Source organism: Perissodus microlepis, chromosome 4 (assembly GCF_051167445.1).
Source record: "Perissodus microlepis isolate ML-2025 ecotype Zambia chromosome 4, ASM5116744v1, whole genome shotgun sequence".
NCBI classification, from domain to species: Eukaryota; Metazoa; Chordata; class Actinopteri; order Cichliformes; family Cichlidae; genus Perissodus; species Perissodus microlepis.
This window is the reverse complement of record NC_140464.1, coordinates 8,655,319-8,672,830: the sequence shown is the minus strand read 5'-3', so window position 1 is coordinate 8,672,830 and position 17,512 is coordinate 8,655,319. Positions and strand designations below refer to the sequence as shown.

The 17,512-nt window shown below is 41.4% G+C and overlaps 1 protein-coding gene across 1 annotated transcript; it reads left to right on the top strand.

Annotated features, from left to right (window-relative positions):
* The first annotated feature begins 646 nt into the window (after positions 1–646).
* On the top strand, positions 647–16,782 carry c1ql1l2 (complement component 1, q subcomponent-like 1-like 2). Its single transcript, XM_084925445.1, has 2 exons — positions 647–1,898; positions 14,959–16,782. The coding sequence occupies exons 1-2, from the start codon at positions 1,281–1,283 to the stop codon at positions 15,136–15,138; spliced, it is 798 nt and encodes a 265-aa protein (XP_084781571.1). The 5' UTR covers positions 647–1,280; the 3' UTR covers positions 15,139–16,782.
* The last annotated feature ends 730 nt before the right edge of the window (positions 16,783–17,512 follow it).

Sequence of the window (17,512 nt, the reverse complement as noted above, 5' to 3'; positions counted from 1 at the left end):
AAGAAACAGTCTTATTGACACAGGGGGAAGGGGAGTAGAGAAAAAAAAATATCAGCAGAGGAGCGTCAATGCCAGCTGCCCCGAAGAGTGGGGTAGACATGTGATGTTCCACCGAGATCATTAAAAAAAAAAAAAAAACCCACACTCAAACCTTTAAGAACAGGTTACATGTGTGGTTGTATGGTCATTCTGTTGGCTCATTGGTCTGTTCTTGGCATTAACTTTTATAATTAGCACCTTTTTTTTTCCTGAGAAGCTGCTAGCATTTCCTGGCATGGAAGACTTAAATGTTGTCTTGTGTCTGCACATATATGCATGAATCTTTAGAACCCACCTCCAGGAAAAAAAAAAAAAAGATTGGCTTTCCACAGCTCCATCTTTATTTTTAGAGACTGGATGCTGATGAGAGAGAGGAAAAAGCAAAGGAGATAGAAACAACATCCCAAGTGGGGAAAGGAGGGAAAGCAAGGAGAGGAGGAACGAGAAGGTTGAAAGAGGGGGAGCAAGGTGGTCAGGGGGTTGTTGTGGTTCCTCTGTGGTTTCGGAGCGTGGCTGAAAGAAATGCAGTGTGATGAGAGTCCTTCTACTGAGTGAGCCAGAGAGAGAGAGAGGGAGAGAGAGAGAGAGAGAGAAGGGGACGTAGCCACACCAGCCCCTCACTCGGTAGGGGAGCAGAGGGGAAGGGGGGAGGCTCCGCTGCTCTGCCGTATAAAAAGCCAAGCCTGAGAATCCGGCTCCACTAACTCACTATACGTACACACATACACACACACACACACACACAGACACACAGTCACAGAGATCCAGTGACTGCTCTGTTTCTCTCACACTCACCCACTCTCATCATCCTCTCTCTCTCTCTCACTCACTCTCTCTGTCTCGCTCCCTCTGTCTCTCACTCCATTCCTTTGGGCTCTGCATCCTTCTTGCTTCTTCTCACAAGTCAGATTGTGTTTGTAAGTACGTGCTGAATGTCTTCGTGTGGATGCTTGGGTTTCCTTAAGTATTTTTTGTGTGTGTGAGTGACTGCTTGGTTACTTTAGAGTGAGTTAGTGGAGCAGTGAGGTGTATCAAGTGTATGTGGGTCTTTGTCTCACCCTCACACACTCGCCGCTCCTCTTGCAACTCTTCTTGGGATCTGTGGATCCCTTTCCTCGGTGACAGGCTCCCCACACCAAGCAGTCACCATTTCCGCCCCCGGGAGACCCACGCTGGCAGCGCAGCCTCTTCCCCGACTCAGCATCGGGAGGAAGACCCTGGTGGCGGCTGCCGTAGGGGTTATGCTGGTCCTGGTGCTGGTGGTGCTCATCCCCGTGCTCGTCAGCTCCGTGGGTACAGATGCCAGCCACTATGAGATGCTGGGCACCTGCCGTATGGTGTGTGATCCCTACATGAACAAAGGCACTCCAGCCAGCAGCACGAGCTCCACCGGTCTTCAGGCTGAGGCAGAGGCGTTGAGTGACCACAGCAATGTGCTTCCACCCTCCACCTTACTGCAGGGCCCACAGGGGAAGCCTGGCAGGCCAGGCAAGCCGGGACCACCTGGACCGCCGGGAGAACCAGGGCCACCAGGGCCACCAGGACCAGCTGGACCTCCTGGTGACAGAGGAGATCAAGGAAGGACTGGGATTTTGGGTCTGGGGGGTAACGGAGCTATCAGCACAGCCACCTACAGCACAGTACCTCGGGTGGCCTTCTATGCAGGGCTTAAAAATCCCCACGAAGGCTACGAGATCCTCAAGTTTGACGATGTGGTCACCAACTTGGGCAACAACTATGATGGCATTTCGGGCAAGTTCATCTGCAGCATACCGGGTACATACTTCTTCATCTACCATGTGCTGATGAGAGGAGGGGACGGCACAAGCATGTGGGCAGACCTCTGCAAGAATGGCCAGGTTAGTGCTTTGAAACTTTTTCTGAGTTTTCTTTCTCAGCGTAAGACTATCTGACTCCTCTGATGCTCACTCTCCTGTCCTCTCCCGCTTCCTCTGTGGCTCTCCTGCTTAAAGAAGTAGCTTCATGACACACCCTGCAAATAAAAAGTGACATTGCGAGACAAGTTGGGCATCTGTCGTCCGCCTCTAAAGCCTAGAGCGCGCAGCTGTGGCATACACCGCGCCTAGAGATAAAGATGTGTTGACCGTTTGCAAGTGCGTCCCCTCTTTGCATGATGCGTCCTGACACTGCCGCGTCCAGCGATCTAGAGGACGGTCACGGTGTGGACTGAGCGTGGGGTGCGACCGATCTTTTTGCTTGTACACTGTAAAATTAGCCCCCCCCCCCCCCCCCCACCAAAAAAAAAGAGAGAAAAGGGAAAAAACTATCGTGCGTATCGATTTTCCTGAAGTGGAAGCAACGTGAGGAAGGAGTTGAGTATCTAAATTGTTTTAGAGTGAAAACGCTCGAGTGTTTATTAAATCAAATTGCAGAAGTAGAAAGTATTTTTTAACCTACAAGACTGAATTTTCCAGAGGGCTTTACTTTCGTTTTATCAGTTTCGGAGGACGAATTATACTCCATATAAATGTCAGTAGGGAGGGTTATTGTAAGTATTATTAATAATAATATTATTATTATAACATTCTGTTGCGACATAACTTTATACTCATAGTCGCTGTGAGTGAAAGTAGCAGATGGGGAAATGTGAAATTTCGCTTACAACATATTAACTGTACATTACATGTGGAAGCTCAGCGGACACCGCGGACCAATCCATCTGCCTTTACAGTCGTATTAAATGCATTAGGACGTCTGCGTGATATATTATCGCTTTCTTTGATGCATCATTTTAATGGGGAGCTAACATTATTGTGCGCCCCGGAGGGTCTTCTCAGGTTGGCAATGCGTACCAGATCAGGCTTCCCACCCGCCGTCAGATCTCTTATCTTCAAAACGGCTCAGTAAAATGGTTTGCCTGTAAGCAGATCGGATGCCATGCTACAGTTATTCTTTGTTTTGCTTAACCAGCTTGTGGCTGAGCCCATGTCAAACACTGTAGTTTGCTGCAAGTGTAATCACAGACACCAAAAAGCAGTATTTGCAGTAAAGAAATTAATATCCGTGTTTATAAAAACAGATCTATTTTACCTGATTTCACGTTTCAACCTGCAACCTGCACACGAAACAATAAAATCTCTATTATAGGAGAAGAAATCATGGCAAATAACAATAATAAAAATAATAACCTTCACATTGCACTTCACACATTATTATGCTTTACTAATGTGGGCTGAAACTGGATGCGTTACAAGCTCTGCTGCACTTAATTCCTTGCCACCATGGATGGTCAGAATACTTTACCCAAACTGAGACACAATATTCATTGTTTTGGAAATGTGACAGACATTTCAGCTTTAAATTAACATCATATGAGAACACTTGTTTCAAATCACATGAAATGTATTATATTTGGACCACATTCAGAGTTTCACAGTGATTCACAGCCTGGTACACAGCAATGAGATTGATCCTCTGAGACTCAGCCTCCAAATGCAATTTAAAAGACCTGCTTCACATTTATTAAATACTATAAAACATATAATGGCTATTTTTCCCCTTTTGTAATGTTAAGTGAGCTGTTTATAAAAATGTAAATATGCAATAGTTAATATGGGGTGCTCAATAACAAGTGCTGTGGTCATGATATGTGAGATTTAGAGATGAAATAAGATTTGGTGTGAAACTACTGTGTCACCCAGGGAGATAGAGGTTAAATCCTTTAACCTCACCAAGTTCAAACCCAGGGAGAAAAAAAGAGTTACAACATTTGCCTTCTATATACAGTATAACGTCTCACTCAACAGTAATGTTTCTGGGTGGGCGTAAAAGCATTGATATATAATAGGGGAAGAAGAACATATGTTCCTATAAAACGCCTTCTGTTCCCGCTTCATTGTGCTCCCAAGAGGAGGGTGTGGAGGTACTTAAGTTAGACGCACACAGTGTGCATCACCAGAGACCTGCGTAATGTTTATAAAGTGGTAACTGCTTCTCTTTCTCTGTCTTCCTGTGTCCTATGCACAGCTTATGCATAAATGTTCAGTCCTTTCATGATGTTTATTAGGTTGCTTGGCTGATGGAGGAGGCCCCAGAGACTTAGTTTGTGTAAATGACTGTGAATAGTTATAAATGTTGGGCAACTTATGCTACATCTCTGCTGAAGTGTTCAGAGTCAAACTGAAACTCCTACAGTCACACTGGTGCTTTACTCAGCTCATTAAGGCAGCAAAAAGCTACATTGTGAGTTGGGATAGGGGAGGCCAGGGAATTGCAGACAATACTAGTATTTTATCATCTTTTGGCGTTATTGAAGTGGTGGGTTTTCCAGGCCTTGCAGAACTGTTTTACTCCAGCATGTGCACCTCCTTCTCCTGGGGTTCTTACAAGCTGTTTCGAACATAAGCATCCAGAGGTTACTTTATTTCTTCTCCGCTTCTTCCACTTTGTGTTTTAACTTGGCAAAGGGCACCAAGTGGAATCCAAACACTGTCTCCAGAACTTTGACACTTTTCAAGCTAGAGCAAAAAGTTGCAGTTTTTGGTAAACAAACATAAGGAAAATCTATTTTCAGCACAGCACACTTTATTCACTTTCCAGCTTTCTCTTCTCACACTTTTTTTTTTTTGGCTTCTTCTTTGCATGTTCTTTTTATTTTTGTGCCAAATATCCCAACCGATCCTAAACTCTTTCCAATAAATCAATGCTTTGCTACAACCTGTCTTGGACACATCCTGAGAGACATGGCAGCAGCTATAAGAAGATAAATTTAATAGACGCAGTAAAAGGAGAAGAAAGAAAGAGGACAGAAAAGAGATAGTTATTGTGCTATTGTGCCATCGAGTCTATTTAATTGTAATTAAAAAGCTTGAACCAGATCCAGGATGTGTTTGCGCTTTTCCTCTCCGTTCCCTTCTTAATATTGTTATTAATCCGCAAAACCGTTTCAGAGTTAATTAAAAGCAATGACTTCGGCGTCAGTCTCTCAAGAGGACCATAGTGAATAATCACTCTGTCTCCTCCTTTAATAAGCTTCAACGTCCTTCGTGCACATGGCTCTTCCCTGGCAATTACCGCAGCAGTCTCATCCTTACATACACACACATTCGCACATGCTCACACACACACACGCGTGCATGATTGCCCCTCCTTTCTAACCCACAGCCTCAACCCACCCCAACTGTGCACTGCCCTCCATCTCTCCTCTGCATCTGGTCTACAGAAGCTCACTTTTTTAAAAGAGCAGAAAGTTTTCATCTTCTGAAAAAGAAAAACTTTTTTAAAAAAGAGAATCCGGGTTGCTGTATCACAGGATCGATTTCCTAAAACACAATGCCATCAATATTCTTCGGTTCTTTCAAGTGATGCATTGCACTACAACAGAATAAGTTAAAGTGAACCATCCTTCAACTCATCCATAGGAAAAATCTTTGTATTTTTTTTTTTTTTTAACCAAAACCCATCTCAGTCACATGTCATTTCTCAGTCAAACCATTTGCCTCAGCCCATCTCTTCTCATAAAGACACCTCCAGGTGGGACTTCAGCTCTGATACACATGAGCACAAGGCTGTTTATCTTGTTGCTGTGTATCCAGGTGAAACCCACGCATTGTGTTTAGCATCTGGTGTCAATCCCAGCATTAAACAAGGGAAGCTGAGCCATCTGGAGAAGGTCTGCACTGCTTGATTCGATTATTGACATATGTTTTAGAAGAAGAAAAAAAGGTGCAACAAACAAGTTAAGTTTTAATTAAACCAAATAAGATTTCAGAAAAGAAGGCAGATTTTCAGTCATTTTCATTCTTAAAGTGTAAAAAATGAAGTAATCGTTGCATTCTCGTCGATTATCTGCACACAAATACATCAATACTTCGACTTGATTGATTTTAACATTCTGGTAATGTTCAGACCTGCTATTCTTCATCGTGGTCTGACTTCAGCACTGAGAGGCCTCTGTGCGTTCGCCTGGTGTAACAGAGAGACTCTGTCTGAAATAGACAGGCGGGGTTTTAGTGAGCTACCCTCAGTCCCTCTTTGCCTGCGGTATTGATCCCCTTATGCGTGTGTGTGGAAGCGTGTGTGCCCATGTATGTGCATTTCTTTCTTCTTCTGACAGACCTGTTTCAATATGATGTATATTATGGCACTTCTTCTATAATCAGCCTGAGAGGTAGTGAAGGTGGACCTTTGGCCTTGATCTGCTGTGTAATTGGACATTGGATTTGACACTCTGCCGAGTGGAACATTAGAGCTGGCCTAATTAGGTGCGAGGGCTATTAAATGAAGATTGGCCCACGTTGTTAGGAAATACCACACAGATTGGAAATGTCAAGATGACATCGGGCTGTCATCTGAAAGCACTGAGAGAAAATCTATCATTTATTGGTGAAGTTTCAAAAGTTGCTCGAAAGCTGCCCACCACTTGTCAGTAATCATTCAATTACTTTTAAAACATTTTACACTGAGCTTCTCAAATAGAGAGCTATTACAGCTCAGCAGTGCACAGACCATCTGAGCTGGCATCTCAGATTAAGTAACTCGTGAAATACTGATAATGTCTAATATCTCAAGTACTGAGAGACCTGAAACATACGGTCCAAAATAGGCTATGGATTGTCTCCTGTGACTGGCTGACTCAAGGATGCTATGGTGTTGACTCACAAGGCTTCTTCATTATAATGAGGGCCATATGGGAGATAGACAAGTGCCCCTGGCCCTCTTATGCAAACATCTCTCTCTCTCTCCTCACGCCCCTGACATTTAGATGTCCCCCGATTTCAGTCTTCACTGATACCCACAATTATTCTCTCCCTCTTCACAGGAAAGCAGCAAGTCAATGGCTCCAAATGACTCACAGTCTGCTACATAACTCAGCGCGTTTAACACTTCATGCCCTCCTTAAAATGAGTATGGGTAAAATATCAACAACTGCCCAGTAAGAACGACACAGACTACTATACGAAAAAATGCACGTCATAACAAAGCTGACATTCTCGCTGTCATCCAACACATATACAGAAACCCACTTTGCCTTTTTTGTAGCTTTCTCGGTAGAATAAAGGAAACTCTCGGTGCCTCGAGGATTACTATGAAACAAACTGGAAAACAGGCTCAGTGTGAACAAAGGTTGAAAATTTTGCAGTGAAAGTGTCTTTTCAGACAATGCTAGAAGCAGTGATTGTGGTTTTGGTGGTGATGCTCGAGGCAGACTGTGCTGTGTATCTCGGTAATTAACTGACCGCGATGAAGCAGACACAACAAAGAAAAGAGTGGCTGGATTGCAGGTCAAAGTTCATTCCTCTTTTTTTCTCCCCCACCGCTGTTTCCTCTGACAGGCTTCTTTCAGTGGCTCTTTCAGGAGAAGCTGCCCGAGTTTCATCCTCTTTGTCACCACTGATAAACTGCAATACTAATAATCAGGCCCTGGGAAAAGGTTTTACGGTATTTGTATCACGTACTGCTGCTACATGCTATAAACTAATGAACTAACACCTGATACCAAACTCACCTTAAGCATTACTGTAGGCAATTTCATAAACAGTCAGAGGTCTGTGCTGTAAAGTCACTGCGTTTCAAAGCAGGTTGAGCAGGTACAAAGAGAACAGCTGGTGAAATTAATTCAGGAGAACTTTTTTTACTCGCTTCTGACAGATGGCAAATCTGCTCTTACCATTTCACTTCTCTTATCATGTTTTCACTTAGGTCTCCAACAAATGAACGTGTAAACACATGCCACTTTCTGACAGTACAATTCTCTTGCAACCCCTCGTACTTTCCTGTTCTCATTACTTTAGTAAAATTGTGTCTCTAGTGCACGCGGCTGCATAAAAATGCATTTCCATGTAGCATGTCTCTCTTTGTGTCGCTCTGTCATGGTGCGTGTATGCGTTTGCACGTGTGTCGCAGGAATGCGTTGAATAGGGCTCGGTAGAGATGGCGTGCTATCTAAGCTGCCATTAGGCATGCGGTTCACGGCTGGAATGTTCAAACACAATTAGATGGCAGTACACTTTGATTTAAAGGGGACCAATAGACTCGTTGATCCAAAATGGAGGCTCAACATCAAGTCAACAAATCCCTGTCAGAGAAGCCACGAGACATGTCCTTGTCACGGTGACAAAGCCTCTTGTCCCATTGAGATGTTTCAGGCCTGTCTCGTGGCAGACAACAGACAAAGAAAAAAAACTGAATTTTTACAGAGTTTACAATTAAACTCAGCAAGCTGCGCCAGCTGAATGAAAATAATGCAAAGCGCCTTTTAGATAATAGGTTGATTGTAAAGGAAATCCCAAGTGACTGAGGATGAGTGACGGTTTTAATAATGCTCCACAAATTCATCCTTCAGATTAATGCTATCATTACTGATAGCTGTAACATTCACATTTAAGAGAAACTGCACTGTTACAGGCATGTATTATTAAGTCCAAGCACAGCCCTGTATTTTTTTGTCTTAAATATTATTCAATAAAGGCCATCATGTTGATGATATGACGGATTCAAACATGCACGAGCAGCCACGAGGAAGACAACATCGCCTGACACCTCATTTACCATTGCTGGAGCCGCCGCTTACGGCCTCACGCTTTGTTTGTCTTGTCAAAGTTCCTCTACATATTCCGTGTCAAGGTCACGCACTGCCAGTTGGCTGTTTGTCCTGCTCATCTCTGGCTATACATCTGCCATACCCTGAATTTAGACCTCTGGCTCATATCGCAAGCAAGTTTTGTGCAGAGAAGTGAAAGCGGGAGGGGGAGAGAAAAGAGAAAAAGAAAAACAGCTCCAATAGGAGCTCCCTGATCATTATTTCAAAAATAGTGAGAGGTTTTATTCATGCATGCTTATCACTGAAAGCAAGCGAAGGAGGTCTAGACTGCGGCAGTTAGTCTCAGAAGGGGATAAAAACCATTAGAGCAAAGAAACAAAACAAAACAAAAATATCACTGTGGATGAACTAGAAGGATTTCAGGGAAGTTTGCTTTCACCAGGGCTTTGCTCATTCCATCTCTGCCAAAAGAAAACGTTATATTTGTATTGTTCATCTCCTCCCCCCCAAAAAAATCCCATAAATCATTTACTTCAAGATGGCCTAAATTTAGCCCTTTAAAGAGCAAGAAAAGAGAATAACTTAACGATATTACACATCTGTGACATTGCCAAAGGTTTTCCGCGTCTGTGCGACTGCCTGCAAAGCAAATATTTTGGTAAAGTTTCATTAAAAATCTCAGCTGACAAATCCTCCAGAGCCATCATCACCTGCTTCCCCTACAATCCAAGGCGGTAACCCTCTAATAAGATGGTGTTGACTTTGCACACTCATTGCATATCATTTCGTATTACTATGCACCGGACGCTGGCATCTTAGAATCAGAACAGGAGGTTTTGTTTGCACATCGATATGAGCTGCGCTAGATTTAATCAGGCGGATAAACAATAAGAAAAAAAATGTACAATATTCCATATATTACTTCTGGATCTTAAAACCTCTCCTCGGAATTTCATTATCCAAAATTAGCCTTTACATTATTTGCACATTTCGTACTAGTGTGACACTGTCCACAGCGTGCTGTTAGAGAACTTGTCACGCCCTCCACAACTTTCCACCTTTCTTACGTCTATCTCACTTGTTAATTATGAATTTCACAGTCTTTTATCAAGCATTTGTTTAATCGATACTTTTTTTTTAAAAAGTGGAAAGCTGAAGAAGTGTCAGTCTTGACTTGAATTTAAAGCAGTGAGCTAAAGGTAATGCAAAGAAGAGTTCATAAAACACATCTGCAAGTAACAAAGTATAAGATTTTGCATTATGTTGACTCTATAGCAGAATCGTTGTCACACATGTTAATACAGACAAAGCCATTTCTTTCTCGAGGTATTAGCAGAAATGTAGCTGCACCAAAAGTAAGATGTAGCATTAACAGCATACATAACAGGTTGTAAATACGGTGTCCTAAATAGGACATCTTGAGACTCAAATGCTTTTTACAGTTGCGGTTAAAGAACACCTCTGTTTTTGATTTCACGACCCACTGTAGCCTTTTGTGTACGCTGGGCTGTTCATCATTGTATCGCTGCAGCAGAGAAGCACTTACTGGCTCCAAAAAGCTTCCCTGAAAGAATTTTGTGGTTTCTATCAGAAGCTTTTCAATCTTGAACCATGTAAAGTTTAAAAATGCAGAATTTTAAATAAATCATTTTATAAATACACATAATTGTCAGGTCGAGCTCATGTAACAGTTATTCAAACTACTGAATGCTGAGTTCATGAAAGCTTTACATTTGCTATTTTAATAAGACTTGTACGCCTCTGCACATCCTCTGCACACTTTTATGTTTCCAACAGCAGGTTTTCAAAAATCAACAGAAGATGAGCTAAGAGTTTAGTGCTGACAGCATTAGCTGTTGTAGCAGGAAAGACAATAGAAAAACATTTTTTAATTTAAAAAATGCTTCATTAGTCAATGATATATATTTAAATTACACAAATAATCTATATATTATTATTATTTTATACATTTAAATGCAAAGAAAATCTGTTTTAGGTTCCCCATTAGATTTGGCACCAGTGATACCTTCTGTGCAGGAGAGCTCTGTCAGTAGCTGGCTTGCCCAAACATTTGTCAATATGCCTGTTGTGTGTGTTCCCTTTAAACAGGGCAACTAATTATTGGGCATTCTCGGCATTATTGGGCATGCCTGTTGAGCTGCTTGTCGACTCCCACTCAAAAATCCCAGATTTAAAGATTTGTGGACACTGAGTTAAAGATAGGCCTGAAATAGACTTCGGAGACCCCATAATGAGCCACAAGAAACACTGCAAATGCACACGAACTATTGATTTGGATTCAACCTTACTGACCAGACTAAGTGCTTAATAGGCTTATTTAACCACAAGATACTTTTAAGGATGTACAGTGCTTTCTTTTTTTCCATCTCTAGAGAATTAATGATCTTCATGTTCGATTGTGCTCCATTTGAGTTACATATGATGCAGTTTGTCTAGTTAGTAACTGTTTAATAGCACTGAGACACAATGCAGACGCTAAGTAGAGAGTTACACTTTTTTTGTGTGTGTTTTGCTTTTTGTCTTTTTTTTTGTCCTCTACACCAAGCACAACACTGGTTGAGTGAAAAAGATTATAAACAATAGCGATTTAAAAACCACAACAAGCGTAATTAACAATGAAAATGCAGGGAATTCTTAGTTGACTTCTGCTTTACAGAGTGTTATACTAAGTTACAGGTCATTGTTTAGCTTTCTGGCCTCAGATCTACTGTTTTAGTTCACCCACACTGCCTTCTTATTGCCATTTCAGGCAAGAAGCAGCTGTTTTCTAAAAAACAGTAGACATGTTCTTGCACAATTAGCTGGTGAGCATAGTGGAGAATTTACCTGATATGAAGTCGACAATTTCCCAGAGAAGTTGGTAGGGACCAAACATAGCACTAAAAGAGAGTCAGAATCAGTTAATCACAAAATAAGGAGTCCACATTAACGATAACGATGCTCCACAAGTTCAGGTGTAAATGCTGAATTGTTCTAACCTTAAACAAGTTCACTCTATGATCTCATCTAGTTTTTGTTTTTTTTCACAAGTTGTTCCAGAGCGGTAAATATGCAATAAAAATTAAAGCTGGTATCTTTTAGTCTTTACATTTAGATCACAGACTTTTTACATTTAAACACCCACAAAATGATTTGTTATAGGCACACATCTATGTCAGAGTGTTACATAGGGATCTACACCAGCTCTGAGGTCTATGGTGGAAAGGCCTTGCACCATCACATCGCAGCTTTTGTGATGTTTTTGTGATGTACATAACAATTAAGTCTAGAAAAGAAAGCGATGAAAGACAAACACAGATTACCAGTGATGTGGTTCTTCCTTGTTTGAGGCATGTGTCATATATCAAGGACATGCTGATTGTGTTTGTGTCATTATTTTCACTAGCGTAAAACAAAAAGAATATTTGGCTCCAGTTCCTTTGCTGTTAATTACTATTACCAGTTTATGTATATTTACTGAATCCACATCCACTTCTTGCTTCCTTCTCTGCCGTTTGCCTTAAGTTTGATTTTCAGCATTTGGTATAATTGAAGCTACAGACTTGTCCCATAAAGAACATCCTACCTCTTCTTCTTTTCCTTTTCTTGGCTGTTTCCTTTAGGGGTCATCGTGACTGATCATCCTACCATTAAGCTGTAAAATCCACATGGTTTTCTGCATTTGTATTTCAGGATTACCAGCCTATTACTCTAGTCCTAAATAAAAGGGGGTGAAGAAGAGCAATGAGTCTGTTCACTCCACATTAAAGTGAACGCTTCCTCGGAGCTAATATTCATTGTTTAAAGCCAATTTTACACTTTCAGATCTTGAGAATAATTTCTAAATGTGTTTTTAAAAGGTTGTATAAAGCCTTATGTTTCTTCAACTGGTGTCACTAATGAAGTTTAAATCTGAAAAATAATTTGGAGGTGTGAAGTTAGAAAGAAGTTGGAATACTAGAGCCTTTGAGCCCACTCCTCATCTCTGCTTAAAGCTTACAGCTCGAGGCTATATTAGCTGCTACTTGTGCAACACACCACTGTCTCCAGCTGAACTGGTGCCAGATTTTTGTCAAGGAAGCAGACTCTGTTGAGTGAACAAAAAAACAAAACAAAAAAAAAACCAATATCTCTGCTACTGCTGCAGACATAAAAAAGACCATCATGAGAATGATACTGTAGGAGTGTAATAATAAATTGGATGAGCACTCTTTTAATTTAAAATCGAATGTGCTAGAAGCAAAACAACACAAAATAATGCATGGCACTACTGCCAGACTGAAGTGAGAATTGAGAATAAGGCTTTCATAAAAGCTGTTGTTGACCAACTTAGGATCTTCATTCAGCTGGTTTGCCTTTAATTTCACTCTTTACCTTTCAGCTGGAAAACAGGAAGGCTAAAGATTTTAGTCTTTAAAATGAAGCTTCAGAAAGTTCTTGAATCATCGGGCCCCATCTTATCTTACCTCATAGCTATGGATCACCCCAATAGAGCACTTTGCTCTCAGAAGGCAGGCTTACTTGTGGTTCCTAGGGTATTTAAAAGTAAAATGGGGGCAGAGCCTTCAGCTTCCAGGCCCCTCTTCTGTGGAACCAGCTCCCAGTTTGGATTTGGGAGACAGATATCCTCTCTGGTTTTAAGATTGGGCTTAAAACTGTCCTTTTTTTTAAAAAAAAAGCATGTAGCTAAGGCTGGATGAGGTGACGCTGAATCCTCCTTTAGTTACGGTGCAGTAGGTGTAGGTTCTTGGGGGATTCCCATGATGCATTGAGTATTTCTTCTTCAGTCACGTTTTCCACTCCCTATGTGTTTATACACCTCTGTGCATGTAATCATTAGTTATTATTAGTATGGCTCCCTTTCACAGCGTGTCTATACCCTGTCTCCCTCCCCTCACCCCAACAGGTTGTGGCAGATGGCTGCCACTTCCTGAGCCTGGTTCTGCTGGAGGATTTTTCCTGTTAAAAGGGAGTTTTTCCTTCCCACTGTTGCTCAAGCACTTGCTCATACGGGGTCATATGGTTGTTGGGGGTTTCTCTGTTTTCTCTGCATCGTTGTAGGGTTTTTACTTTACACTATACAGCAGCTTGAGGCAACTTTTGTTGTGATTTAGCTATATAAATATTGAATTGAATTGAAAAGCATTATGCAGTACTCATTCCTACTTAAATAATCACTGTTAGAACAGCTCTCTGCCACACACACAAGTACACAAATGCAATAAACCACAGCTATTGTTTCAAGACTCATGTGGGACTGCACCTACACTTAAAAACACAGCACGTTTGTAGTGGATGTCTTAATTACCCCGGACAGGTTATTTAGAAACTGCTCCAAATGTCCTGCAGACAGAGTGCCAAAACACACAGGCACGCAGGGACACAAACACACACATACACACATGTGGCCAGACAGAAGCTGCAAACCCAAAAACAACAACAACAAAGTTCTCTTTTCCTCTTTTTGATGCAAACTCATTCCAGCGATTCCCATCACTCCTCTTAGTTATCAGATATTTCTGCTTATACTCAGTAAACATCTTTTATGTTTTGTTTCTTCTAATTTCCTCCACACTGTGACCCCCCCAGAGTAAGCCCTGTTGTTGCATTTCTGAGACTTTTGGAGCGCATTTTGCTTCAAGGTCGAACAATAGCTCTGCAAAAGACCCCTGGCTTGATTGAAACCATAAATCTGCCTGACACAGAGGCTAGAGTTTTGGGTCGGTTTTGTAGGTTTAATATCAATATTAAAAAGATATATTTGTCAAAAAAAAAAAAATATACTTCAAAATGAAACTAAATCGAAATGTATGTCCTAAATGATAAATTGTCTTCCTGTTGAATAAACATTTTTGCTCTCTTATGATAAAAAAAGCTTCTCTTTTTTGCACTTTCATTATTCCATGTCATAAATAACGCAGTTCTGCTTCTTAATTAGCAGAATATCAATAAAAAAAATTCTATGAACTTTAGACCATGGAGACAGGAAGAGGATGCTAGCTTTGTTTTAAATGTTAATCTAAGTTGACTTTAAAAATAATGTAATTTTAATACTGTAAGTTTGGGGTTTTCTGAATATATTCACCATTGTAATCAAAACTGTATTTGCTATGTGTATTTTCTTACAAGCTTCTATGCTCAAATGCCAAACACATTCCCTGCTCAAAATAGCAAATGTAATGTCTGTGCATCCTTGGAGATATATGAGTACTTACATGCGCTAAGTGCTTTTAGTTTAGATTTACAGTAATATAGACTTGTAAGAGTGAATATAGTATCTGTCTATCTGTCTTAGCATGAGAGACTGACACCTGATTCATAGCATTTGCTAAATACATTAAGCTAATGTACTGATACCTTTAGCAACTATGAAGGCTACCTCTTCTTTATGTGTTTATCTGCTCCTGGCCTTGCAGGTTCGTGCCAGTGCCATTGCCCAAGACGCTGATCAGAACTATGACTACGCCTCCAACAGCGTCATCCTCCATCTGGATGCAGGAGACGAAGTGTACATCAAACTGGATGGAGGCAAAGCCCACGGTGGCAACAACAACAAGTACAGCACCTTCTCTGGCTTCATCCTCTACGCAGACTGAGAACACACAGACACAGAGACAGTCAGACAGGAAGAGACTCAGACTAAGTGTAGTATGACGGGGGGGAGGGGGTGTATGTGTTAAAAGCCTGGAATGCTTTCTAGTTTTCCTAATTCTCTCCATCATCACGGACACCTCTGCTTCGTATCCATCAGTCAAGACATCCAGGTTCTGTAGCCAAGTCTGGATGCAAAGCTCCTGAGGACTGAGAGGAGCTCGGTTGGGCGTGTGTGGGAGGAGTGGGATGTTAGGTGGAGGTGGGCCGGTTTTTCCACACTCCTTGCCACAGTGCCACTGGTCAAAAGCTCCTCACTCTCAGTGTCTCTCCTCTTTAGCCCTGCTCCATTGCACAGAAATATCAACAAATATGAAAACCCTGCTAAGTGGATGATCTCACCTCTTCTCTCCACAGCGGCAGCAGTCAGCTGCAGTATCAGTGGACTGAAGTGACTGAAACTTATAGTGTTGTTCCGTGAAATTTTCCTTAGATTGTGTTTTCATTTTGTAGACATGCATAATATTCAACACGAGCAAGATTTAAAAAAATAAATAAATAAAAGAGAATATATTTGTCCCTTGTGAAGATATCCTGTTTGACTGAGAGATGTTATTTGTGATGCAGCTCAGAGCTCTAACAGCTGGAAAACAAATCTTTAAATCAAGAGTTTCACTATTTCATAGCAGTGTGTGTTTTTCTTCATTTCTAGGTAAAACAAGGTAACTATTATTCATGTGGAGAATAACAATACGTTCTGCACTTCCAGTGTATCTGAAGAAGAAAACATCTAATATAGACAATACCCTATCCAGAAACCACCTCACACTGTTTCTGGCACTGTCACAAATGTCCTGCTGCTCTTCAGATTAAAGGAGGGCATAAATAATCTTTTCAATGTTCTAGCTTCATGTAGATGTTCCACTCAGCACAACCAGTTATGTGATACAGAAAATTTTCAAACTCAGAGGTAACCCAATTGAAGAACGCCAATCCTTTCCTCTTCTCTGTTATGCCGACCTCCAAGGTTTCTTGCGAGGTATTAAAAATGAAGAAGAAGAAGAAGAAGAAGAAGAAGAAGCAGCGAGCAAGGAAAAGAAAGTCACAAATGCAGAGAAAGAGTCAGAAGTGAGTGAGATGGGGAGGTAGAGGAGGCGTTCAAGCACAGTGAAAGTGAGTGGGCAATTTTTATGTTTCAGTGTCTTCACTGGATGTCATCCATTCATTAGCTGCATATTCAATGACACACAGGCATTATGGTAATATTTACTCGACATGGCTGCCTGATGGCTTGCTTGAGAATGAAACTGATTGGGTGAGTGACTTGGCCTATTATGACCGCACGTTTGAGTGTATGCGTGTTTGCGTTTGTGCGCGTATGTGTGTATTCTGTGCATACCAGTGAGTGTCTGCATCTTAGCATGTGCCGTGCCATAATTACATTGTTATTTTTCAGAGTTATCCTGTGCTACAGCCAATGACATATATTTTACGCAGCAGCCAATGAGATTGTGCTCTGTAGGGTGGAGCCTCTATAGATATGATGAGAAGAACAAACAGCTTGTAATTGAAATCTATGACTTGTTTGTCTATCTTATCTTTTGGAATTGTTGAATACATTTCAATAATAAATGGGATTTTTTGAGTGACTTGTCTCAGGAGAATTTTTGAATCCCAAATACACTAATTAAGGCAAATTATCTGTAAAAGAGCTCATTCGCTCTGTGAGACTAACTGCAGCGACAGCAAAAAACATGACTGGAAATGTACGTTTCTTGTTCTGTTTGAAGCGAGAATTCGAATAATGGATACTCAGTGCAAACAGTAAAAAGATCCTATCAGCAAATCCCTTATCTCTCTTTTCTCTGGAGAATGTAAAGTGTATCCAGGATGACGAGCATCCAGGGAGAGATGTCTGTGTTTATGCTCCCCCCGCCACGTCCCATCCTGAAGTGATCCTGTGGTGCTTCTCTCCATCTGGAAAGGTGCTCTTGGAGATAAAGACTCTCCAACTTTAGCAACATCCTCCAGTGGAGTAAAATGCCTTTTTTGAATGCAGATGAGCCCTTAGGGAAATGCAGGCTATTCCTCAATCTGCAATCACAGTTTCTTTTCACAGATTCACATCAACAGGGGTATGATATACCTAGCGAGGAAGTGAGGACGGAGAAGAGAAGACAGGGGGAGGAAAGATTGAGAACGATAGAAAAGGAGCAGAATATGGTTTGACAAAGACAGATGGAAACATGAGAGAAAGAGCAGGCCACAGAGAAGTAATGGGGAATGGATAGATAGGGAAGGAGATGGTAAAGAGAAATATAAGGAAGACAGAAATAAAAGGGGGTGGTACTGATTTGGGGTGAAGAGTGAGGAGGAGTG